Source organism: Pleurodeles waltl, chromosome 8 (assembly GCF_031143425.1).
Source record: "Pleurodeles waltl isolate 20211129_DDA chromosome 8, aPleWal1.hap1.20221129, whole genome shotgun sequence".
Classification (NCBI taxonomy): Eukaryota; Metazoa; Chordata; class Amphibia; order Caudata; family Salamandridae; genus Pleurodeles; species Pleurodeles waltl.
The window spans coordinates 150,091,833-150,119,681 of record NC_090447.1 but is presented as its reverse complement, the minus strand read 5'-3'; the positions used below and the strand labels follow the sequence as shown (position 1 = coordinate 150,119,681).

Below are 27,849 nucleotides of genomic sequence, written 5' to 3'. Positions count from 1 at the left end.
AGGACCTAGTTTCTATAGAAAAAGCATTTTTTGTTTTGCTAATAACTTTGACTCCGCTTGAGGAATCTTTACGAAATGTTCAAAATGTATACTTTGCTGAGTTCAGCTTCTGGCTTTTAAGTTTCAGAGTGATCTGTCAAGTGGGGGCCGAGAAAAAGGGAGAGTCCCAAAATGCGTTTTCCCCATTGACTTTTCTTTAGGTCCTTTAAACACACCTACAGCCCGAACCATGGAACAGAATTACACCAAATTTGGCACTAAGTTAGACTCTGTTCCGTGGATCACACTTTTTGTGTTTTGATATAAATCCGTTCAGTAGTTTTGGAGTCATTAAAGGCCAAAAAATATAGATATATAGGGATGCGGAGCCTCCACGAATCCACTGCGAATCGATCCGCTGATCCACACGCCACAAGAAGAATCTTATTGGCTGCCCGCAACCTGACAGAAAAGTTGTGGCTGCCATTTTGTTTGTTGTATCAGCTCAGGATGGGAAAAGAAGAGAGAAAAAACACACATAGGCTGTCAGGATACAGGTATCCTGACTCACAGGACACATAGAGTGGACCCCTTGTGGACAAACATTGCACATTTATTTATTTTTTTGTCTGAGTCGCGGATCCACGGATCCAGGGTTGGATCCACAGATCCTGGATTTGCAAATCGCTTGAGGGTTTGTGAAGCCATCAAAAAAATTGCAAAAAAAAAACAGCCCTTCTGTATCCAAACTCATGCTGCACTCGGGCAAAGGCTGTGCGCAGCATGGGTTTGGGTGAATGCAGGAGGGTTGGCTGCCGGGCCTTCACAAAATCTTAGAAATTTAGCAATTATATGTACAGTTATTTCAAGCAACTATAACTCACATCCTAAGGCAGTGGTTCCCAACCTGTGGTCCAGGGACCCCTGGGGGTCCGCGAAGCCTTCTCAGGGGGTCCGCGAGAGGCTAGAAAATTTAAAAATATTAACAAATATTGACAAATTAGGTCCCCAGCTTCCAGTAATGACTCAGGCGGGGGTCCCCGGAGTCCCATGATGATTCAGTGGGGGTCCCTGGGTTCCAATAATGTTAAAGTGGGGGTCCACAGAAATCAAAAGGTTGGGAACCACTGTCCTAAAGTAACTATAACTTGCGCCTTTGTCATACTCAACTAATTACTCCACATTTTATAACACTGATGATACCTTCCATGACATCTTTGATATTATCAATGCAACATTTGCAATAAAAATATTGATCAGAAAACTGTGCATGGCGAGGGCACGAGTTATAGTTACCTTAGGGCGCAACTCATAGTTACTTGAAATAACTAACTGTAACATTTCTAAGGTTTTGTGCAAGGAGTAAATTCACCTTTGTTTTTTTCAGTGAATATTTATGTATACATATATGTAAATAATGCTTTCACCTGGCTCTATTCCTTGATGGTGCCCTTAAGCCGGCTTTTGTTCTGTCAACAAGAAGCAGACAGTCTGGAACTTTTAGTCAGATTATTACCAATAAACGTATTGGCCTATAAGTCTCCGTGACAGTGTTCTTTGTGCTACTGTTAAAAAAGCACGGAATTGACATATATTCTGCTGTTTCTCACGCTCAAGCTATAAGCAGACAGCGTGGGTCTGTCTTCAGCTACAATTTGGCATATGATATGAAATTGGTATTAAAGGCACAATGCTCCTTTAAGAATCCCGACAAGCAACATTGCAGTGTGCGGGCAGGATCCCCATCAAAGCAAGCGGTGGGGGGTGATCCGAATAGTTACTAATTTTGAACAGAGAAGAAAGATTCCGTGTGTCACGGGTTGTGAAGGGAACCCTTGAAGGCAGACAGAGACCAGAACAATACCGTCTTGAGGTTCCGTTTCAACGCCGCTCCTTTTCAGTCTGGGCTTCGCCCTCCTGGCTGCTTCACGGAGAGGGGGAGAGATGGATAGAAAACCAAGTGAGATGTAACTTTCTGGTGCTGAGACCCGCTGCTGCTCGAAATATGCTAGACAGAGCCAATGAACAGGTCCTCATCCTTCACTCAGTGCCTTAAGGACTGCTTCTTCGGTGGTCGGGGGAGAGGCAACGTGCCACCGATGGTCTTTGAAAGTGGCCGAGGGAAGACGGACGCTGACCGGTGTTAGCACATGCTCGGGATTGGCTGCTCGCTGGGCTCGGGGCGAGCAGAGACGCCGGACCCTGCTCCCTATGCGCCCACTTTACTGCAATGTTTTTTGCATGCTACTGTGCACTCCGGACTAACGTGAAGGTAAGACGAGGCGACGCCGTCTCGTGAATGCTGCAGAAAAAAATGTCTCCCTGGCGTTGCCGAGAACTCGGGGCTCGCTGGCTGCACGGACATTTCATTTAGCACAGGTGGTTGTTCGTAGGCGTTGCGTTTTATTGGTGCCTGGCTACTGGCCTGACAGGCTCGGATATTACCTACCGTAAACCATAGTAGTTTCTGTGTGTGGTGTTTCTTTTGCTTTTGTTTTGTTTTTGTTTTGCCTGGTACAGGTTGTTTATCCCGACACATTTTGCTGCATTCCTCTTAAAAATGAGAAGCCACAGTTATCTGGCTGCAGAGAAGCGTTGGCGTTAAATGGAATAAGATTGCACCACTTTACCCACTCTCTCCCCACAAGCCATCAAAAGTGCCACGATGCAGCCCACTGAAGTTGCGGGCGCTGTGTTTGGTGGCTTCACCAGCCTCGGATTGGCGAGGCGGGCAATCGGGCATCGGTCGATGGCCTGTGACTGTGGCCAGTTAATGGGCTGGTTTTTCAGTCTATTAGACAGTGCAGCCTGTTTTGCCGTCTCCGACCCCACCAAGTGCACAACGTGAAAGGCTACTATAATACCTTTTATATACATATACTGAGCCTGTCCCCGTGCAAGTGAAGTCGGGGCAGCAGGCCAGTGTCAGAGGCAGAATGACAATGGGCTGTCTGGCTATCACAGCATGCCCCTTGACTCCCTCCAGATGTGACAGAGCCGCTGATGGGAAGCAGTTATTACTTGCTTTCCGGAGGCCTCCACAGGGGAGAGGACCTGAGAGTTGGGTGTTGGGGGGTTGGTAAGAGGCAGAAAGGGAACTCCGCAGCTTTTGTCCCCCCTCCTCTCTGTGGAACAGGGTGGGACACATTAGTCTCTGCTGTTCTTCTTTGCCTGTCCCATATCAGTTCCTGCAGTTAACAGGGAGAGGTTGTGGCCTGAGCGACTTTGAAACTGAGAAACCAGGTTTGAGTCCCAGCGTCAGCTCAACATACTGTGATCCTGGGCAAAGCACATTATCCATCTGAGCCTAAAAATAAATTAATATGGCCTTCCGTGTTGTTATCTTGTGCTCTTGTAAAGTGCTCCAACACCCCTGTGTCAAATTTAAGCTATACACACCTGCATGTATGTGTGGAAAGTGACTCTGTATATTTATTTTTCCATTTATACACCAGCATCATTATAGTTGTTGAAACTTATGCATGATGCTATGAGCAAGTTAAACAAAAATAAGGATGCGCCTCTCGCCAGCCTCTGATCACTGGAGGGCCGCTCTTAAGTATTTTAAAAGTACTGTACATAGCTAAAAAGTCATGGGTGAGTGTAAAAGGCCTATGGATGAAGAGGGCTCTCGGGGACCTTAGGATGAGAAATATTCCAAGAGCACCCAAGAGAATAATGTGGAATAATTTTCTTTCCAGTCTTGACAAACGTTACTGGCCCTATAAGCTTTAAAACACTGTTAGTACCGCAAATGTTTACCAACATTAGTTCCATGCTCCTAACTAAACCGTGTTTTGCGCTAGGTTGCGATCTGCTAATGTGGGCCACTTGTTTTTGACTGCCCGGGCCTAACTGTGGCGCCAATCCAACCGTGGGCTTCACCTTGTTTAATTATGAAGTGACTTGCAGAATGTTGTGGCTTATTTTCCCAAGCGTCGCCCCTCGTCTCTAGAAAGTGTTTCCAGGCGTGCACCTGTCGGTGCTGCTGGCTGTGGCTGCCGTCACATCTCCGGCACGTCCTCCGCAGTCCGACTTGCCGGACACGTCCTCCAGTCGGCGAGTGGGGGCTCGGCGGGCGCTCAGCTGCCAGGCACCCCTCCCACCAGCCGGGGATCCGAGGTGCACCATGCTGACGGAGGGGGAGACGCCACAGGAAGCGGTGCCGTCTCATCTGCCCTTATTTGGCGCAGCCTGCCAGTGTCTCAATGAACCCGTGCGCTGAAGGCAGCATCATTATAAATAAAGTACACGGGGGAGTTTAAGCGCGGCTGTGGCTGCCAGGAAGACTCTCTTTGAAAATAGTGCTGTGAGGCATCTCCCGAGCTTACCTGACTGACGCATGGATGCGTTGCATCAGACACACTTAGGAAGTGTCCATTGAAGTGTACCTCAGTATCCCACTTACTTCACACGTAACCACGCCGTTCCTCGGTCCCAGTGTTATGCATTCATTAGGTCACTCTTACAGGGGCAGTGCTTTACTGAGGTTTGACCTAGGTGACGGCGGTACACGGTATCTCGAGTCGTGGAAGGACACACATACTGCAAGTCCCAGGATGCACCATGCTGTAACAGGGGAAGTCGTACTGGCAGGGGTGCGCTATGGCACTAAGGCACTAAGGGATTCGGAAACCGACTTACATTTATGGTTACATTTCATTTACCGCCGATCCGGGTCACGGGCACGGCAGAAGTTTTGGCGGCAGGGGCGAACATTTTTATTGTCACAAAAACACCTTTAACCGAACAGTATGTACAGCACGTATTTCAGAAAAAAAAAACATTGCATTGTAGAAAACCGACATTTGAAGGGAGCAGGGGGCATGCAATTATAAGTGAATACGAATGAATCATTTATAGGTTTTCCCTTTTTGACATATTCGTAGGTCACAGATTAACCGTCTGAGAAACTGAGTTGAAGTGATTTGATCAAAATCCGACTGTTGTTTGGGATAAGTTTTGAAACCGACGTTTACATAATTTTTCATCCAGGTGTCAAAGTCAGTGGCTATCTGTGTACTTAGTAGCTCATTTTATTGCAAGAACGCGCTTGTCTCTGGCTTCTTGGTGTTAATTAAATGTATTTTGACAGCTTCTCTCCGGCGCCGCGCGAGTGAAGTAACCGAACGTCGGTCGCGCTTCCCTCTGAGAACATTGATTTACTAGGAATCACGTTGCGTGGCTTCCAGACTTGTCACGCAAGGGTTACTTCATTGCTAAGATACCGTGCGGCTCGTTTCACCCCCGCTTGCTTTTTTTTTCTCGTTAGCATTTATTCCGAGACTGACTTGTCACAATGAGACGAGCCCTGTGCCTTGATGAAGGATGCGCGCGCCAAAGCACTTTTGGGAGTCCTGATCTGGTCATCGGTGACGCCGGGGCGCTGGTTCCCGAGTTCACCGACGGAGTGTTGTGTTATTTCCGTGTAAACAGAAGCGGGGCTGATGGGAGCTCGCGCCGCTGCCCGCGCTCTCCCTCGCCACGCGCCGCAGTTGGAGGATGCAGACAGATGCCTAGCGCGGAGGCTATAAATAGCCCGAGCCTCGGCTCCACTTGAGTGCGCGCCACTGCTGATGGGAAAGGCAGATCTGAGCGTCCACGACGTTAAACACACTTTAAGATAGTGACATGTGATTGGTGACACCTGTGAACTCGCGATTGTCAAGTTGGACAGAACTCAGGAGGGTGGGTGCATTCAAGCAGGTGCTTTCAAGTGTGTCCTTACACTGGTGCAAGGAATGAAAAGCGCCCCCTGACCACTGTTTTAAGCGTGAAATGCACACTAATCAGGGTTCATGTGCCTCCCCCCTCTATTCTACCCTCCCCCGGGCCACTGCACCTGCTGCACCAATGGAAAAGGCCCCACCTGCATTCAAGTGAACACATTCAAGGGAACACGTTCTATACGTTTAAGGCAGTATTAGCCAACATTAGTCTTGAAAGGCCGGATCCATACCAAAAGTTTACAATAGTCGCTCACAAGGTAAACAGTTCTCATTTAGATGCCAGCCAGGAACATTAAGAGGAAGGGAAAGACGTCGAAGGAGAAGGGTCATACAGATGAAAGAGCGGACACCTGAAGGGCGACTAGAGGTGAAAATTAGGGGTCTGCGAAGTCATGTAGTTTTTTCCATAAGTCCTACCTCTAAGCCTCACAAAAGCTATGGCATTTATGCCATGATAAAAGAGGTCAACACTGTTGAATCAGTAGTACCAAAACATGTGATGGAAGTGTGTGTCCTGACATACAAGATGCTTACAAGTGGCTAGAAAACTTGCAGCAAGTTTCAGAGTTTAGTAGTATATTTCTGCTTCAACCCAAGTGTGCAAACTAAGGGCCAAATGTACGAACCATTTTACCGGTTGGACTGTAAAATGCATTTGCCAAGTACAAAAGGCAAAATGCGACTCAGTAACTTGTTACTGAGTCGCATTTTGCTTTTGCGATTTGGTATTATGAAGGGGCGTGTTTATGGCATCCCTTCCCAAAACCGAATAGCACTGGCATGTATGAATGTTTTTCAACTGTGAATGGGGTCGCAAAACATTCTCAGTTACCACCAACATCAAGCTGGATGTAATTATACGCAAACGGGAAGAGGTCCCCAAGGGATCCTTTCCCCTTTGTGAATGGGGGTGCAAATCTTTTTTCAGAGCAGGCAGTGGTCCCATGGAGCACTGCCTACTCATAAAAAATGAAAAGAAAACCTTTTCTTTTTTTTGTAATGCACACATTACAATGTTCACATGCTGAGGCAGGTGTAGGTCTGGGCCCTCGTGGTGCTTGCAGCCAATAATTAGAAATAGGCTGCACTGGGCAATCCCTGCAGCAGGCTGGTGCTGCAGCAAGAGGGCTCCCAAAGGAACAGTCACAGAAAAGTTGTGCCACCAAAAAACAGGCACATATTTCTCTCCTCTACTTACCTAGTTCCCCCCGAGATCTTTCAGCACCCACTGCCCAGTCTTCTTAGACCATTTATCACAAGCCACAGAGAAAGGAAAACCCCAAAAGAAAGCAGAGCATATGCAATGAGTGAGGGATGTCCCAGAGGTTCATCCTTCAAAGCGTGACTCATAGCGTACCAGTGAGTTGGCTTGTGAAGACGTCTATTATTTAAGTACCTAAAAGCTGGGGGTCTACATTAGCATTTAGTTACTATTAATAACTAGCCACTCAGAACTCTTAGTTTTACATGAAATAAATGAATGACTGCAACTCTAAATATTGGAGGTAGTTATGTACATATCTTTTAGTGGAGACCCAAAATATATTTTACAGGTCAAGAAACAGGTGGAGAAATGTAAGTGTGGCCGGCCAAACAGACAAGCACCCTTTACAGTGCCCACCACTCCTTCCTATGGCCCGGCTCCACACCGCCCACCCTACATTCCAAGCTGTCAGACAGACAAAATGATAATAACATTGTTTTATTATCATTTGCAGCTGCCTTCCTGACTGAGCGCGGGTGGGGCAACACTCCCCCGCTAAAATGGAGGCGTCGCCCCTGGGTAATATGCAGAGTACTGAGAAGGTGCTGTAGGGAACTTTGAATAACTTGCAGAGCAGAAGCTTATCTTTGATCATATAAGACTACATTTAATTATTCAATCGTCCAAAAAAGTGTATTAAAATGATTTGATCTCCAAGAGACAATCCGGATGCCAGTGTGCACTGTAATGTGCAATGCATTTAATCTAATCTAATGTGTTTTTCCTCATTCACTGCACTTCTAAAGTAAAAACTCAACTATTTGTGCACTACTGCTTTCAGCGTCTTGGTCCAGTTTGTCCTGCCATGCATGGGAAGAAAAGACAGGTCTTTCTCCACGCAGTCTATGGGTCACCAAGGACTCATGACAAGTTGAAGTCAGTAACATGTCAATTGCATAATCGTGCAAGAGTTGTCTGGCTTAATGCCACCAGGAAACAATGTTCCAGGGCCACCTAATTTATCATAAGAGAGAATTCTTCATCCTAGATCCTACAAAATGGCAAGCAGGGACATTTAATAACTTGTAATCCACTCTATGCGAGCAATTTTCAAAGGAACATCACACAAACACACACACATAGAAACCCTCTGAGAGGGCAAACACTACAGGGTCAACAAGCCAAAGGGAGGACAATCTTCTCACCCAAGGTCACATTAAGAACAAGCGAGAAGGCGAGAATGCCACAGCAACACACAACTAGATGATGGGTGAAATGCTTGAATTAATCTCAACCACTGGAAATTCCTTAGGGCTGTACTTCAGTCCATCATTTTCCACCCAGCATGCCACTCTAGAAAAAGGGCCATTTTATCCAAATTGTTACAGACCCTGTTCCACATGGGAACAGTCCAGCCTGATCAGCCAGGAGAGGCACACTCCAGAAGAGAATATGATCGACCCCAGCCCTGTTTCAGCCACTTTTGGGTCTTGTCATTAGGGTCTCAGTTTGGTAAGCTCGAGTCCTATGTTCTTGGATTTATCATTACTATTAATTTGAGTCCTTTCATGCCATTTTCACCTCTTTCATAGCAATACTTCTGCTTATGAAAAATATTTCCTTTTTAGCAAATGCAGCTAACTTTCTAAAATGGGGGAAAATGAAAGGTGCAGTTTTTGTTCTCACCAGGGCATATAAAACATATTTTATAATGTGCCTGCTTATAATTACATGGTGCCCCACCCAGGGCTAGCTTTGATGCTGGTGGCGCCCTGTACGACAATCTTTTTTGATGTCCTCTCCACCCCCAATTACCTACTCCTTGGATTCCTGCATTATCATCCTACAAAAGTGCCCCTCATCTCTCCTTTGCCCCTTTTGTACATGCATTTGATTTGTTTTAAAGCATTGGTAAATGTTAGCTTTACTAATCCACTTAGTTATCCACATAAAATCCACATAAAATACAGATCTGTTCTTTGCAGCAGGCACATTAACCCTCTGCGCTGCTTTATAGTGAGACAAAATTGCCACTCCATAAAAATCTGATCTTCCACTCTCTCGGGCAGGAACATTAATCACAAGAGTCATGTTGACATTCTTATTGCTGCCTAACAATTGGGCACATATGGAACTCTGCTTCAGGCCTATTAAATTGTAAGTTACTGCTAAATACAGCAACCCTTTAGGTCATCTCCCCCTCCAGGTCAGCACCCAGTGCATCCGCACTGGTCGCACTCCCCCAAAAGCAGGCACGGACCCTACCCCTGGGGCATCCAGGGGAGACCTTGGGTGACTTATATAATAATAAGGTAGATTATCACGTTGGGAGTACCTTTAATTCCGAAGTCGAATTTGCATAAATCTTACTTTTTAAAGACAGTCTGCAAGGTAGGGCTGCCTTTAAAAATGACAGCAGGCAACACAGCAGTGCACACTCAAGTGCAGGAAATCGACTGGGCCTCTAAACCTCCCTGCCCTATTACATACTAGGGATTTATAGCTAGTTTGAATCCCCCTCGCCCTATTATCTACTAAGGACTTACAAAGGTCTGTCATACCTATTGTAATTATAACATTGGACCATATACCTTTTATTCAGAGCACTGGCCCTGGGCCTGGTTAGCAGGGCACAGTCAGGGTCAGTTACTATCTGTATCTGTCAGAACCATTGGGGTGAACATGCTAAAAAGGTGATTTTCTCACAATAATTAAAGGGTAGTTTAAGACTTGGAAAGGGATTTTAAATGCCAAGCCGACATGGCAGTGGGATACTGCCTTCAGGATGCAGCTGCAGGCCTGAGGCAAGTTTTAACGTGCTACTAAAGTTGGCAGCACTATAATTAGACGAGGCCCACTGGTAGCATTTAATTTACAGGCCCAGGGTATATGGTATACCACTCTACAAGGGAGTTACATGTAAATAAAATTTGTCAGCCGGGTATATACCAGTCAAACCACGTTTAGGGAAGTGAGCACATGCACTTTAGCACTGGTTAGCAGTGGTAAAGTGCCCAGAGTCCTAAGGACATCAGAGCAAAAATCCAGAAAAGATGGAGGTAAGCAGGCAAAAAGCTTGGGGAAAGACCACCCTAAGGCTGACAAGTCTAACATTTGCAGATTTGGCCTGGGAACCCAGTTCCTGTGCTGACATGCTTCAATGTAGCTCTTGTTCCTCCTGCTGCATGTACTGATCATCCTGCGGCGTTATCGCAGAACTGCTCTCAGCAGCACAGGGAGTCCCGGGCACTCAGGCTTTAAAGTCCAAATTAAATGTGAGGAGAGGGAACTGTGAAGCCAAGGAAGGGCTTTTTACTCACCTTAAAGGCCATTTTATCCATGAAAAATATCACCATCTCAAAAACTAACCTTCAGAGTGTCAGGGTTGGAACATAAGCTTCAGAAGATGCTGGTATGAGGAAGCGGTGCCTTAGGCCGCTAAGCCACTGTTCATTCTAGTTGTAAATCTCACGTCGTTCTCTAAACTCTTAGTCAAGGAAGGCTGGAGCCGAAGGCACAGACTGCTTACTGTGGCAAAAGTTTAATGTTAGTTGTATGGCAAGATAAAAGTCGGGAATAGGGTGGAAAGACCCACGTTGTTTCTTCACAGAGGAGAGAACATATTGAAAATCTTAAACTTCCTTTTGCTAACATGATTTTATTAGTACACGTGACACTTATTCGGTGTTTAAGGTTTCCTGCTTGTAGTGTGTGCCCATTTTCGTGAGGGATTGCAAACTCAGGCTCTACCATGCTCGCTGCCCAGCGCCCTGCAAAGGAGCATCTTGGCGTGAGATCAGGGGAGGTGGCCGGGGCTGCAGCAGAGGGAACAGGTAGGAGCTGTTTGAGGCTGATGAAGGACAAGTGGTAAATGCATCTCACAAGTTCCCCCCCATGTGTGGGGACAGGGTCTGCTCTACCCCCCCCCTATTTGCCCTCCCACAAGCTTGCCTCGTATTAATAGGGTAAACTCTCTAGCATCGGCCCTCACAAGGAAAGTGCTGTGGCAGTGCGGAGGCTGACCTGCGGTGTGTCCTGTGTGTGTGATGATGTGATATTTCTCATGGCGCTCAGCAGAGAAATACCAGTAAATCCACCTCTGCAGTCTTGCATTGCTGTCACACCGGCAAGGAAAAGCAGTGCCAAGGACACAAAGAATTGTTCACTATTTTATCATTGATGTCAGTTCAGTTGTGTGCATGCCAAGAGGCCAAATGTCGGGAGGATCGAGATGATATACTTTCTTGCCTTTTTCACACATGAAACTCTCATCAGGGAAATGCTGTGGAGTCCCAAATCCATCAAGCCATTACCTGAAGGGGGTTCACCCAAAACATCTTATTGCTGATAAAGACCGACATAATGCCCTTTTCTTAAGGTGTTTCTGTTGGTATGTATGTGTGTGGTGTGTATTGTGTGGTGGCAATAGCTGTCCTCACAGAGCTAAAGCTGTAGGTGAAACCTAAAAGTGAAACTCCTGGAACAAATTTTCTATTATTTTCATCCTCTCTTCAACTGCCGCTTACATTTGAAAAAAATTGCAGTATTTCTGTGATTTTGTGAATAAGGGCTGAGGGCAGACCAGATTGATGTATCATCGTCATGGATGAAATGTTTAATGAAAAGGAGGTTTTCAGTTGTTTCCTGGAAGGAATGAGGTCTGAGGTTAGATCAAGCTAGAGCCGTGGTTCCCAAACTGTGGTCTGGGAACCCCTGGGGGTCTGCAAAGCCTCATCAAGCTCATCCGCAACTGCTTAGAAAAATAAATAATATTACTAAAAAAATAATAAAGTCTATATAAATCAAGTTGCTAAATGTACAATTAAAATTTTTAAAACGTACTGTAAATGTCAAGGAATTTGAAATTGGAGGCTAAAGATTAAATCACTATCCTCAGATTGATTTGTTGGAGCAGTGTGCGTGCATCAAACAGAATATAGCATGGACGATGTGTGGCCTTCAAATTAATTTACAAAGGCTCCAACCTTCCTTTTCAAATCAGTGTTTAATTTATTTATTTATATTTGTTTGCAAATTAAATAAAAATATATGATCATATGTGCGTGCATTTAATGAACGCTTATTTCTGTATTTTTTGTGTATTGTTTTGCTGTCCAAATCATTGACAGTATTTATGCCGGAGTCCCTGGCTTCCAGTAATGACTCAATCTGTGGTCTCTAAATTTCAATAATGATTTGTTGGGGGTCTCCTGGTTCCAGTAAGGATAAAGTGGTGGTCCACATACGTCAAAAGGTTGGGAACCACTGAGCTAGAGGAAAGTGGATCACAGATAGCAGGGAAATGGAGGGAAAGGTTTGCAAACTCATTTATTACTGTCAGAAGTTTGGAGTTTTAAAGCTTTTGCTGGAGAGAAAGATCAAAGTCTTTTGTAAAATTAAATTGGTTCCTCCAATCAGCGATTTGAGTAAAAGACAGAGCAAATCAGATTGAACACATTTTCTTTCTCGGTGTCAATAAAGAGGTTTAGCCAAAATGAGGTTAAAGGGATGCTAGGCTTACATATCTACACCACAAACCATCTTGCCAATGGATATTCTTATTATGGTTTTTGAATATGGTGAGATGGAAGACGAGCATCATGACCCAGTCAGTGTATAACTAAGTTTGCTGGAATTTAAGGTAAACACCATGTTGGTTAACACAAGTAAAATGCCATCCCAATACCAGTGCTTTCCCTGTCAGTTGGGGCTCTGATTTCTTTATGGCATTGAGTCAGCTGTCTCACCTGTCATTGATGACACCTTCATAAATGATACAGTGTGTGGCAAGTATATTTTTAAACCTTTCAGATAGGGGAAAGACCTTGCAGGGCAGTGTGTCATTTTTTTATTTGAAAACCCTGCAGTGGAGGTATTTGTTTTATTTACCTTCTCCAGCAGTTGTCAACTTTGCTAAAGAATGTATGGTAAAAAGGCCATCAATTTATAAGGATTGCCGTTTATGTTTATTGAGTTTGAATTTTAACTCAAGCTTGCATTCATGTTGGGATCACTCTAGGATGACTGTCTTTTGCATCGTACATTGATATTGGTGTGCATTCTTTCTTATGTGTTGACATGGAAGAGAGACTACTATCTTCTCTGTAACTTCAGCCTGACAGATGCACCAGAGGTAGGGTGATAGGACACTGACTCTTGAAGAATGTGTCACTAGAGTACGTTCCCATCTGCCATGACCAAGATGGTTAATACTGCGTTGATTAGGTTTGTACATTTCCACCTTTGTATGAAAGACAGGAAATTGGTGTTAGCTTATTTGTACTTTCTATCCTAAGTATGAGTGAGTATGAGTAAGTATCCCCTTAGGGATTGCACACTGCTCTGATGAAAGCCACTGAAACTTTGAGCAACCATGAAGGCTGAAACATATTGCACTCAGTAGGGTAGTTGACTCAAAGCACTTGATACAGATAAGCCATTTTAGCCTTTAATCTTACCCTGCGCACCCTCCAATAAAGGAATCATCTTTGGGTTTAACTCAAGGTAATTTTACATTTCTGGATTTATATCATATCCACCAATTCTGATCTGGAGCTTCCTCGATCAGATGTTGAGTCAGCCATGATAGTACTATCTCATCTGGGGAGATGAGGTCGCTTATGGTGAAGCATGCCACCTTAGAGGGGTAGGGGTAAAGCCTCCTCATCCAAGAAAACATTGTTTTGTCAAATAATATGTTATTGTGTTACTCTGATTTAATCTTAGCATGCTTTGTGGTTTGGTTTGACATCCAAATATACCTGTCTGTGCCTGAATTATACCCATATTTCTCCAGATAGGCATTTAACTATTAACTAGTCCTTTTCTTTGACGTTCACCCAGGGCTATTCATTTGCAAGAAGCTAGTGATAATGTCTTGTAGTGGTTCAGGCCTTTCTTTTTTGTGGGTCTCATGTTATAACTTTTACTCTTTTCAATGGAGTGATGGAATATATATTTTTTTAATTAAATTGGGGCCATAGAAGAATCTACTTTGTAATGAAAGCATTTTTGTACACAAGTTTGTTAATCGTAATCCATTCTCCATAAATCTTCGATCATCTGGGAGACTCTTGGGGTACATTGAGAACTAGGTGGTAGATTGATATCTGAATTTTCTACTTTAGTCCAGGTTACTTGTCTGTCTGTAAAAGCTACCAAATTTCACCATTGCTGGTAACCGGTCTAATGCCATTTCAATTTGTCCTTGGTTCTCAGCTCTCAGGTTTGTATCACTGATCATAAAAGGGCTTTCGCACATTCATAAAAGCTCAGGCTATTGCATTAAACAATATATCCATTACCTGGTTATCTCACTGCTGTGGGGTCACTTGTGGTTTCATAGTTTTCAGAGTATGTTTCAGTAGATTAATATCAAACTTTCTTGCCCCCCATTAAGTCAACTCTTCTTTCAAGTGGCCATTTCATTAAGGCAGCAAAAAAGCTTAACCCCATTTCCTACGTTTTTTTAGAGTCCCTTAGTTGCTCATCAACTTTATAGCATGCCAGAGCTAGCTAAGAGCCTCCCCAAATGGAATACTCATGAGCTCTGACAACTCACTTAGATTTTCTGGATGCCATACCATCTACACATAGTGATCAAACATTTTGTTTGAAATTCAATTGCAAATAGACAACATCCTAATCAAGGCTGTATTTATAAGTAGCCTTTCTTTCCAACAATTTTAATTTAATGAAAGACCTACCACAATGGGGTCTCATCTCTTAATTTATGCGAATAACAGTGAAAGTGGCATACTAGCAAACAGGAGGAAAATAAATATGAAAAATCGGATGTAGAGGTTTGATAGCGTCTTGCCAATCTCAGTCTTTTCTTCTATGTATTGAGTTTAATGGCGCATCCTTGAGCTTCAAGGTCTAGTTTTTAACCACTTCACTGCTTCACAGCAACCTTCTCTTGGGTGAAACCCAAGCTGGAAGTTAACCTTAAGTCACCCCATTCAGCAGTTCTGTCCATTGTTGAGGAACCCTCTATTTCTTGACCGGAATTGCCCTTCTTCGCATCTCTTACTATTGTTTCCCACTGCCTCCTCCTCCTCTCCTAAGTAGGTGTGCAGATGCAGAAACTACTCATCCATAGTTTCACAAATTATTCTCTGTAAGTACACATCAGTCAAGAGATGAGCGTTACCTGGTTTATTTTATGTAACAATTGCTATTTGTCTAATCATGGCCCTCAACATCGCATCTTTGAAATTATTGTTTTACCATAATTGTTACACATTGTTCCACACTATGTAGTAAAGTTGTTGCTGAAATTGCCTACGTTCAGGCGGTATGAACCTGATGTTACATTATACAGTGTGCTTAGAAGCAAATTTTGTTTAAGCAAAGGAAAGTGGCTTGATTAATTTTCAAATGCTTTGTGACCCATATTCATGGAAAGAACAGTGTATCTTGTCGCTTTGATTTGTGGCTAAGGGGCATTTATCCATCAGATGTTTTTAATAGTAAAGAAGATGAAAAAGTCCTTGATAAAACGTTCGCCCCATGATGTGGGTTTTCAAGTAGATATTTATAACCCTAGCGGCTAACTTTAGCACATTTCTACATTTCTTTTAAATGTCACTACGCTTTAGTATCTTTAAAAGTAGAAATTCAAATATTAACACTATCTCTGAATTTACAGAATGTGTTTTGATCTATCAATAATAATGTGCCGTGCAACATGCACAATGGAACTTTAAAGCCTTTTTCCAGGAAATTGGGCTACTGGGTGAGGGGGTGAAACCCTACTCAAGCAGCAACAACAATCTCTGTCACGGCCAAACACAGTACTTCACTCAGTCAGCAGGGGAACAGAGTAGCAGATCTTCTACCAGTTCAGCACAGCAGTCCTTCTGAGTCTTCCACAGGTCGAGAGGTGTACTGAAGAGTTGGGTTTGGAAATCCAATATTTATGCCTGGTGCCCTCTTTGAAGTAGGAGAACATTCTGGAGGCTTCCAACCCCAGAGGGGCTTTGAATTTCCTGCCTCCCTGCCCTGACCTCAGATTGTTTGGGGTCACAATAGACTAGTGTCAAACCCTTTGTGAGTGCACTCAGGAGATCATTGTGATGTGCAAGTGTGATAGGTGACAGCTCCATCCTGTCACCAAGTCAGAGATGGCCCATTCTGCCAATACCTCTGCTCTTTTGTCTTACTGTCTGAGATCAATATCAATATACAAAGTCCAACTGCCAGCTGCACCTAATTATGAGCCCCAGAATGGAGGCACCAAATGTTTTTGACAAGAAAATGGCATTTTTCTAAAAGTAGCATTTTCACAATTGTGACTTAAAATCTGATTTTAACATTATGGAGGGTTTATATTTCAATTTTTAGACTCCAAACTCAATCTGCCTATCTGATTCCAATTGAAAGTTGCCACTTATTAAATGTAATAAGGGAACCCAATGCCATCCTATGGCAGAGGAATGGCTTACAGTAATGAAAAACAAATACAGGCATTTTTCACTACCAGGACATGTAACATTTAAAAGTACACATCTAACTTTTTAAAGACACTGCACCTTACCCTCTGGTCTGTTAAAGGCATAACCTACATTTGACTTATTTGTATTAACAGCAAGGTCTGGGCCTGGCAAGATGTGTATCTTTGCATGTTGAAATGGTCGTTGAAACTGCACACACAGGCACCAATGGCAGGCCTGAGACATGTTTAAAGGGGCTCTTTAGTGGGTTGCACAATTAGTGCTGCATGCCCCTTGTAGCATTTAATTTATAGGCTATGGTCACATGTAGTACCACTTTACTAAGGACTTAAATAAAAATTAGATATGCCAATTTGGTGTAAGACAATGTTACTATGTTTAAAGGGGAAAACACATACACTTTAGCACTGGTTAGCAGTGGTAAATTGTGCACAGCCCCAAAGCCAGCAAAAACGAAGTCAGTAAAAACAGGAGGCTGGAAGGCAAAAAGTTGGGTGAAAACCAAACCATGGATGTCAGGTTCAACACCTTTCTACTTAGATTTAGGCAAAAATGTCTCACCCATCAAAGCACATAAGCTTGTTTTTCACTCTTGTTATTCTCTGTTAGACCTGGCCCTTTTTGCAGGGTCGTCTTCATACTTTTTGTCTCCCTCCTCCTATTTTTTCTGACCAGTTTTAGGACTCTGGGCACTTTACCACTGCTAACCAGTACTAAAGTACATATGCTCTCTGTGTAAATTGTATTGGTGATTTGTTTATCCCTGATTGTAATATTTGATTTACTAGTAAAGTGCACTAGAGGTACCTCTGCCTGTAAATTAAATGCTACTAGTGGGCCTGCAGCACTGATTGTGCCACCCACATGAGTAGCCTTGTAAACATGGCTCAGACCAGACACTGCAGAGTCTGTGCGGTTTTAAAGTGCCAATTTGACCTGGCAAGTGTATTCACTTGCTAGGCCCAAACCTTTCCTTTTTGTACATGGAAGGCACCCCTAAGGTAGGACCTAGGTAGCCCAATGGGCAGGGTGCAGTGTATGTTAAAGGTGGGACATGTGCTGATGTGTTTCACGTGTCCTAACGGTGAAATATTGCCACATTTGTTTTTCACTGTTGCAAGGCCTTCCTCTCTCATGGGTTAACATGGGGGCTGCCTCTAAATATCTTTTAAGTGCAGTTTCCCTTTGGGAGCAGATAAAAATATGGAGTCTCTGAACTCACGATTTAAAAATACCTTGTTTGGTAAAGTTGGTTTTTAGATAGTCAGTTTGAAAATGCCACTTTTAGAAAGTGGGTATTTTCTTGCTTAAACCATTCTGTGACTCTGCCTGTTTGTGTATTCCCTGACTGGGTCAGACTGACAGTTGGGCTGTTTTTGAATCTCCACTAGACAGTGACACAAAGGGAGCTGGGGTGTAGCCTGCATATTCCGATGGGTCATCTGGGTTAGAGTGGAGGGATGGGTGGTAATTTAAACCTGAAAGGGCTGTGCCTGCCCTCACACAATGCAGTCTCCAACCCCCTGGTATGAGTCTGGAGCCAGGCCTAGGCATGGCAGGATCTTGTGAACAGCAGAGACTTTCCTTTGAAGTTTGCCTATTTCAAAGGCAGAAAAGTGTATAAGTAGTGGACCCCCACATTTTCAGATTACTTTCGGAACCAAGAGGAACCTCTGCTAAGGAGAAGAGCTGAAGGAAGAGTACTGCCCCTTTGCCTGTGACTGTGCTTTGTTGGGTTGGCCTGCAGTTGCTTCTTCTGCCTGAAAGAGGACAAAGACTGGATTTTTTGGTATATTCCTGCTTGTGAAGTGTCTCCAAGGGCTTGGAGTGAGCTTTCTTCCTGTTTTGAAGTCTCAGGGCCATCAAGGACTTCCTCTGCTAGCACCTGGACTCTCTACTGAGACTCCTACCCTGCCAAGTGATGCCCTATCCAGTCCCTGCACCATTTAAAGGTGAAGCTGGTAGAACAAGGACTGAAACCCACTCACAGGAAGCTGTGCGGGGAAAATGTCAATGCATCACCTGCAAAGCGGCTGTAAAAATTATGCCTCTCGTGGCTGAAATCGGTGAACCATCTGCATCACGAGTAGGAAATCAACGCATCCCCTGCATCACGGGGCTGAGAAACGACACAACCCCTCATGACACCACATAAAATGTGAATGGTTGAGCACTATGCTTGTCATCTTATGCCACATTTCTATTAACAGAATGGTGTGGTACAAGAATATCATAGCCAAAGTAGAGGATGACATAAATATTGTGCCAGTAATGGGGAAAAAACAGAGTCCAAAGACAAGTACAATCTCCAGTGGCTCCTGGCCCACCCACACCCAAGATAACGTGAAACAGCCCATACCGCGAAGGCCGAACCATGCTCTGCATTTACAACCCAGTCATTGTACCACGCATGTCGTGACAGTGGCATACCTTAGGGAAAGCAGCATTGGACGTTAAAGTCCAATGCTTTCCCTACTGTTGTGTAGACTGGAGTTGGAATAGTAAGTTATTCTGCTCCAAAGTCCAGCACTTTCCCTAAGGCATGCCGCTGTAATGACATACCTGGTCAAGGAATGCGTGTTATAGATGCACTCAATGTAATAACTGCAGAGTAACAGCATGAGCTGTAAAGGCATGTGTTCTTCGGACGTACAACCAAGATAACATCAGATCAGACACTAAGGTGCCAAAAAAAGTAAAAAGGGCAACAGGTCTCCACCTTTGAACTGAGGATCTGGAACAACACCCAAGTACCCATGAAAACAGTCAAACCCTTTTTCAATTTAGGAAAATCATCTCCTCCTGCAATCACACAGAGACTGTGGCATGGCCTTGGACTCTGTCATGCACTCCGCTGCCTTAAGTCAGGATCACTCTATATAAGAAGAGCATAAATATATACATACTTGAAGGTTGTTGGGGTTGGCGCTTTCTGTACCAGCCTCCTAATAGTACTGGAATGGCTGAGCTAGAATTCCCCTCCATCTTCCTTTGGCTCCACTCCAACCTTTTCTCCCCCACATTGACATGCTCCACATTAGTTTCATGTGTTGCTGATGGGTCTTCCATTTGCTTTAACTTCTGCACATCTCCACCACAGACTTCCATCTGCACTTCATGGAGCTCCACAAGCAGCACACGTTTCAACTGCTCGTTATATGCCACAGCTCTGTAAAAATGCATTCATTGTCCAGATTACAGAGCAGTTAAATACACACTTGCAATAAAATAAAGCTATGAGCATAAAAGACTCGCCTCATGGGGTATTGCTGCAAGTCATTAAAGCCATTACACATCACATTTGGTTCTGTCGCGCGTTGTAAGCAATATTCTGCTAATTTCTTTTCAAGCTAACAGACTTAAGATCACAGCCATTTCTTGTGATGTGTGTAGCTCCTCAGAGTATGCAATTAGATTGGAAAGAACAGTTTAAAAACTGAATTGTACGTCCTCTGCTCAGTCAGTGCAAATGGTATTACAGTTACAACGTTCTCTGCATTTATGGAGAAAATGTGATTTCTGCATTAGAAGATGGGTCAATTTTTATCTAAAACTGCTATGAAAATGGAAGAATGTTCTTTGTTAGACTCTTCAGTTAGTTAAGTGCACTTTAAGTTCCATTTACAGAATAACAAGAGCACTGTCATAAAATATCTTTGCATCTGGTTAGCTGCTCTTTTGGGGGTATTTTATAGTTTTTCAGAACCCTACATCTTGCCAAAAATGTCAGATATAACCACCACTCTGGTTGTCTCCACAAAAGTATCTCTTACAACTTGAATGAAATCCATTTGTGCATCAATGCTACTCTCTAAAGGTCTTATGCCCGGTTGTAGTAGGACTGCTGGCATTAAGAATGTTAATTTGTTTCTTAAAAATCAGACCAATGCAAAAAGAGCCATCCTGGTTTGACGAATACATATTTTTACTAACTATATGCATTTATATATATAGATTTAAAGAGTGCCACAAATCATTGAGGTTTTGCCAAGGTTTCCTTTCTTTCGTTCCTTACTTTAGGTGGTAGATGTCTTTCATCTGGAATGTCCCCTTATGAAAAAAAAAACCTTTGAGTGCAATCATCTGAAACTATACTCTGATACCATAAGTGCTGCTGACAGATGTTTCATATCTCCTTTTTGCACAAATCAGCTCAGATCTTTCCCTTTCTCCTTCAGAATTCTGCATATTCTGACTGCTTTTTCCTGGTAATATGCATGGGTGAAAAAATTTGGAAGTTGCAGTTTTCCTGGGAAATTTATAATCTTGATTCGACTGGCAACTCCGGTTAGCTGCCGAATCGGCATTCACTGCGAAATAAGAACAAAGGCCACAGTATTTATCCTGTGGGTGTTTCCTAAACTTCAGTAGTCATTCTTCCCGCACCTGTGATGCCGATTGTCCGACATCAGAAAACCTGGCATACCTTTGTAGTTTGCAGTCATAAATGTCATATTCAGGTAGAAATATATGTGGATCATGATTATGGGTCTGATTTAGAGTTTGGCAGATGGGTTATTCCATTACATACGGTTATCCCGTCCATTGTACCACTAGTGCCGTAGGACGACGGGATTGTAATATGGCATAGTCTGTCACGTTTGTGATAGAGTAACCCCAAACACTAAACTCTAAATCAGGCCCTACGTTATTTATGGTTAGCCATCTGCATCTAAGGCTGCGCGTTTTATCAGAATTAAGGGAAACATCGACATGCAAAAATATGTTTTTGAATTTGGCCCATTATGTTCTCGGTTTTATATTTATTTGTCCTAATGTTATCAGGTGCTTGCAGTCTTTTACAGAGTCTATGCTACACAATGCATGATTCAAAAATATAATTAATGATTTCCAATCATGTGGAATTACGATTGTGAAGTTGCTGGTTTTACTGTCTCTCAGTTCAGACACCGGTCTCATCTTTACATCTCATAAAAGCTGAAATGTATTTTAAAATAGTGAGTGAAAAAAATGACAGGTCCATGTTTGGCTTAATTCAGCTGTATCTGTGCAAACATATCATGTATGGTACAGTAGCCAATGAAATCTAATTGTCGCAAGAAAACAGTCTTTGATGAATCATCCACATAAAAGACAATGCAATTCAGGTGCCGAGTCGGGGGTGAGTTTTAATGCAGCATGCAGTGTTTCTACACTCTGGGTGGGATTGCACATTTTTTAGTGGCATGCGACTAATAAGAGGAACAAATGTGCTGCAACTGGAACGTTGTCTCATAGTAGGCAAGAGAGAGAGAAGAAAATGACAGCATGGATGCTGCATGAATACCAAGTAGGCTTTGTGAACAAACTCTTCATAACTAAACTCATGTACTTTGTTGGGGGGGGTGCAATATAAAGTTTTTCTCATATTGAAGAAACAGCACAACCATGACTAGGGGCATTCAAGTGCTTTACAACCAAACCAGAGTATGTTGCTTATTTTTTGCACACAGGAGGATTAATCGATTTGCGCAGAATCACAGGAAGATTGAGCCGCTGCGTGGGTCCCACCTGCTTCCTCTTCTTCTAGTCAGCAGCTCTAGCCTGAAGGTTACCTTTTCTCCCAGATATTGCTTTAAATGGCCTAGTAGTTTGCGTATGTGGCTACAATAAGCATTAGCACCATAAAAGAAGTGCTCACAGCATCAGGGATTAAAAGGCTTTATGTTATTTGAATGAAACATTAGTTCCATCACAATTCATAGCCTCCATGTAAATGTTGAAAATTAGAGGACTCCACGTGTTGATTCCCATCACCTTCACCCACCAAGCTAATTCTAAGAACAAAATGTCACCACATGTTGCACAGACATACTGCACCTGTGGTTGACCACCAACTAGCAGTGATTGATCAGAAGGGGTAAATCTACGTATTGAGATCTAATCAAATTAAACAAATGTGCCTGTTGTCCATTAACGTAGGTTCTAATTTTTCAGCTCAAGATCTACCAAAAAACGCTCAGTTAACTATGTTTATCCCATCACACATCTTTCAGTGAAAGACTCTATACCTTCCATGGAATACCAGAATGTGCCCCAAACGTTGTCATCTGTGGGCATCATTTGGGGTAGTCAAAGTTAGCACTATTACCTCTCTTTCTTGCTTGCCACCTGGTGGTATTCCAAGTTTTTGCCTGAAATAGTGTCTTCACAGCAGCATTTCCCAACATTGCAAAATTACATCTTTCTAACTCTTTTTTAAAATATCTGGGCAATTTTTAACTTTCTACTAAATCTTGTAGCACAGGAGCTAGAATAGTAAACAAGTCCCTCGACTATAGTAGGGAAACTGGCACTGTCATCAAATAGTCTTACAGGAGTTAGAAAAGTAAAGTCTCTTTTGAATGTGAAATCCTGCCTTGCCCAGGCCAGGCCCCCGACACTCACCAGGGGGTTGGAGACTGCATTGTGTGAGGACAGGCACGGCCCTTTCAGTTGTGAGTGACCACTCCTCCCCTACCTCCTAACACAGATGGCTCATTGGGAAATGCAGACTACGCCCCAGCTCCTTTGTGTCACTGTCTAGTGTGAGGTGCAACCAGACCAACTGTCAAACTGACCCAGACAGGGAATCCACAAACAGGCAGAGTAACAGAAATGGTATAAGCAAGAAAATGCTCACTTTGTAAAAGTGGCATTTTCAAACACACAATCTTAAAATCAACTTCACTAAAAGATGCATTTTTTTTAATTGTGAGCTCAAAGACCCCAAACTCCACATGTCCATCCGCTCCCAAAGGGAATCTATACTTTAATCAGATTTAAAGGTAGCCTCCATGTTCACCTATGAGAGGGATAGGCCTTGCAAAGGTGAAAAACGAATTTAGCAATATTTCACTGTCAGGACATATAAAACACATTACTGTATGTCCTACCTTAACCATACACTGCACCCTGCCCTTGTGGCTACTTAGGGTTTACCCTAGGGGTGCCTTACGTGTAAGAAAAGGGAAGGTTTAGGCCTGGCAAGTGGGTACACTTGCCAAGTCGAATTTACAGTTAAAACTACACACACAGACACTGCAGTGGAAGGTCTGAGACATGATTACAGAGCTACTCATGTGGGTGGCACAACCAGTGCTGCAGGCCTACTAGTAGCATTTGATTTACAGACCCTGGGCACCTCTATTGCACTTTACTAGGGACGTACTAGTAAATAAAATATGCCAATCATGGATAAACCAATCAACAATACAATTTAAACAGAGAGCATTTGCACTTTAGCACTAGTTAGCAGTGGTAAAGTGCTCAGATTTCAAAAACCAACAGCAACAGGTCAGAATAAATAGGAGGCAGGAGGCAAAAAGATTGGGGATGACCCTGCATAGGCAAAAAAGTCCAACATTAACCATAACAACACTTTAACCTTTGTTTTTTCATTGAATTTCTAAACTTTTTAAAAACCACAATCGGATCTTATTATCACATCTAAATATACAGTAATTTCAACCTTTGTTTTTTAGTGAATTTCTAAGCTTTGTTTCAATGTAAATTAAGATATAATTACAATTCCTAACTATAACAACACTTTATTGTTTTTTGTTTTAGTGAATTATGAGGTTTTTTTAACCAGAAAGTAGTATTATACCAAACATAAAGCAGCACTTCAGTGCATATGGCTTTCAGCCAGGCCCTGCATCCAACCCCACTTCAGGAAGCCAGCTCTGTGCCAAGTAGGGGGTTGCATGGCCCCTTGTTCCCAAGCTGCTATTGGCTCCAGTGTCCCCATTTCCCAGGGCCAAACATTTACAAATGTATACATAATATATACGTTTAGGCCAACCGTGATGGAGCGCAGACTGCTACATGGACCCAGGTGGGCCCGCTGGACAGGTTACCTTAAAACCTGGTTTGTGGAGTGTTGAGAGGATCTACAGCGATGATGCGTTGTGCAGCCAACGAGATGCATCTGTTCCAGGGTGTGGCGAGGTTGCGATGCAAGGCTTGTGTAGTCATCGAGGATCCCATTGATGATGGCTTGCGATGCAAAGTCTAGTGTCAAGGATGCGTGGCACAGTCGGGGCAATACATTCGGTCCGAGGAACTGTAAGGCTGTAATGTGGAGTCCGGTGTCGTTGTCGAGGCTGCTGTCGACGAGAGATGCAGGGGCTTGTGCCTCAGTGTCAGTTCCGGTGAGGCTGTGGAGGTGATGCAGGTCTTTGCAATGGGTCCAATCCATTCTGTGACAATGTGTAGGTGCTGCTTAGGGTTGTGCAGTGTAGCAGAGGAGATGCGCCTGTTCCGCTGGATCCACAGAGGCTGGCAGAACACCTCAGGCCCACTTCCAAGGGTCCAGGACTGGGGTGGCATCACTTGGTAGGGCAGACTCACATATGGCAGAGTCCAGGTGCTGGGTTTCAGATTGTTGGAGCCTTCTGTCCCTGATGCTGAAGTCAGGAGACCAGCCAACTAGCCCTTGGTGTCACTCTAGTGGTCCTGGGTTCAGTAGATGTAATTCCAGTCCTCACCCAGGCAAGATGGCAGCAGGTTAGAACAACAGGGAAGCAGTCCTTCAAGTCAGATGTCCAGCAGAGTGTCAATCCTTTCAGCAGCACAGCAGTCCTTTTTCCTGTCAGAGTATTGACATGTCCAGAAGTGTACTGAATAAGTGGTGTCTGAGATCCAATATTTATACCCAGTTTTGCCTTTGAAGCTTCTGAGGGCCCTGCTTTCCTGGCCCTGGCTCCTACTAACTACAGGGTGAATGCAGCCCTTTGTGTAGCGGCAGGACCCACCCTAATCATGTGTAAGTAGGGCTGGGCCCAGCTTCTTCCTCTCATTCTGCCAGGGATGGCCCTTCCAGGCAGACCTAAGCTCCCTATTGTGAGTGCTTCAACTGCACCCATAGACAGGCTGCAGTGACCCAGGGGCAGTCTGCAGGCACCAAATGGCTAAGGTAGGAAAATGCCAACTTTCTGAAAATGGCTTTTTTAAAATTGTAATGTAAAGTACGACTTCACCATAAGTTAGGATTGTTCATTCCAATTCCAAAAACACAAAACATGAACTGGTTACCTGTTCCTGGTTGGAAATTACAACTTATTAAATGTTATATGCAATGTAATGTTATCCTACGAGAGCGGTGGGCCTTGCAGTACTGAAAAATTAATTTAAGAGTGTTCCACTACCAAGACACGTAAAACTTAAAAGTGCAAGTCTACTTTTTAAATGCATTTTAAGTGAAAAACTCCTAAATTCGTTTTTCCCTACTTCCATAGTATAACATTGGGTTCATTTATTACATTTATTAAGTGATAACGTTCAGCTGAGAGCAGATCGGAATGCCGGATTTGGTGTCTAAAGAATTGTAGTTTAAAACCCTCTTTAATAGTAAAGTTGGATTTTAAGTCCCAGTTCTGAAAATGCCACTTTTAAATGTTGGCATTTTCTTATCCTACCCAGTTGATGGCTGCGGCCTGTATCCTGGGTCACATGACAAGGTGCAGCTGGCAGCTGGCCTTTGTGTATTTCTCCCAGACAGTGACACATAGGGTGAATAGGTGTTGACAGGGTGGGCCATCCCTGACTTGATAGAGGGTGGAGCGGTCGTCTACCAAACTTGCACATCACAAATCCGCTGCACTAGAACACTCACAAAGGGTTTGACCCTAGTCTTTTGTGCCACCAGGCAAGCTGGGGCCATGGTAAGAAGGAAGGAAACTCCAATTATCTCTGGGGGTGGAAGCCTCTAAAATCTTTCCCTACTATAAAATGAGCACCAGGTATAAATGGTGGACCGTCAGACTCAACTCTTCAGGTCACTTCTAGACCTGTGGAGTCTGCCATGAATAAGGACTGTCCAGCTACAAAGTCTGCCCTTTTGACCCCCTTTCTGGCCAGGACTGCTGTTGCAGCACCAGGACTTTTCTGTTGCCGTAACCCATCCTGCTGTAGTTACTCTCCAAGGGTCAATTTCCTGGCCCACTGTTCTAAGCCACAGGGGCATCACAGGCTTCTTCAATGTCACCGCATCTTTCCGCATCTCAACACAGCACAGCTCACCATCAACTCCAATCTAACATGACCCCGTTCATTTTGGACATTGACTCATCTCATCGCAAGCCCTCGCAAGTCCTGGTAGCTTCCTCAGTGGCAATGCAGGACATCACATTGCATCCGCTAGTCAATGGCTCATCGACCGTCATTGCACAAGACAGCTCATCCATCTGAAGCTGTGTGACGCATCTCACACCGCAGCTTCCGTGTTGACAGCTGTTCAACGCTGGCCCACGCAGCGCAACGCAAGGACTTCGCATCTCGATGCTCAGGCCACAATGTACTTTCTCAGTGGATTAAACTCCTGTATCCGGCCCCCGCTACATTGCGGTCAGCCTGAACTTGTGTCTTAGACCCGGTCTACTGCGACTAGATAACTGCGATTGGTACTTTTTGCTCCTTAGCGCTTGATTTTCACAAAACCTTTAAAACTGCATGTCTCCAGTTCTAATAATTGGATTTTTGTCATTATAGTATGAAATAACTTATTACATTTTAATCCGTTTTCTAAATTGGTATTGGATTATACTTTTATTGTGTTTTCACTTTTAAGCGCTGCATAAACAATTTACATATTACCTCTAAGATAAGATTGACTGCTTTTGTGCTAAGTTATCTGGGAGTTAAGCACAGGGGCTTCCTTGTGTTTTACCCTGACCAGAATTGTGGTTGCTGCTTGAGTTGGGTTTCACCCCCCTCAACCACAGACCCAATTTCCTACAGTGTGCTTCAGCACACCGTAAAAGCTGCTCGTCACACTGACCCCCAAAATATGATCTTGGCATGCAAGGGAAGCTCTTTGATTGTAACCTTGCATTATTATTTATGGAGAAAATACACCAGTAGGCTTTTCATTTGCAATGTGGTGATTAAAACGTTCATTACCACCGCACTTTGACGGTAGTGTGGTGAACACGAACGGTTCAACCACTACTCTTAAGCAGTTAAAGAGGCATTACGTAGGCCACGCCTTCAAAGCTCACCATTAGATACTGTTGTGCAATTTTTATTAGAAACTTGCACAGCATTTGAACTTGGCCTACCTTGGCTGGCCTGGGAGGTAAGAGCAGCCTTATAAAATGTTTAAATTTTTTAATTGCGCCTTGAGACCCGCACGGGTGAGTAGCGCGCTTTATAAATGCTAATGATTTGATTTGATTTGATTTAATACCAGCCCCATATTGTACTAAGTGAGAGGAGTGCCTGACTCTCTCTGGGTGAAGTAAGTGGAACTGTGGAGCCCATTAAAAATTATGGGATCAAATTATTTTTCCCATCCTAGTTTTCCAAATATATTGGTTTAAAAATATAAAATGTAGAGTTAGTTCCGGCAAGAAATTATGAACTATTCCAATATGTCACTGTCTGGCACAGAGCTTTATTTAACTGCAACAGCAAATCCTTTGTGCCCTTACAATTACATTGTGTGCTGTTCCCTGAAAATTGCTTCTGGTACAAGGTTGCCTGGCAGTGTTACTTTTTAACT

The 27,849-nt window shown here is 43.6% G+C and overlaps 1 protein-coding gene across 1 annotated transcript in view; it reads left to right on the top strand.

The window, feature by feature from the left end:
• The first annotated feature begins 1,703 nt into the window (after positions 1-1,703).
• The window catches only part of LOC138249824 (disks large homolog 2), a 3,298,389-nt gene continuing 3,272,243 nt past the window's right edge, over positions 1,704-27,849 (top strand). Inside the window, exon 1 of the mRNA XM_069203947.1 lies at positions 1,704-2,251. Within this exon, the coding sequence (XP_069060048.1) occupies positions 2,210-2,251 (42 nt within the window). The 5' untranslated portion in view covers positions 1,704-2,209. The remainder of the gene's footprint in view (positions 2,252-27,849) is intronic.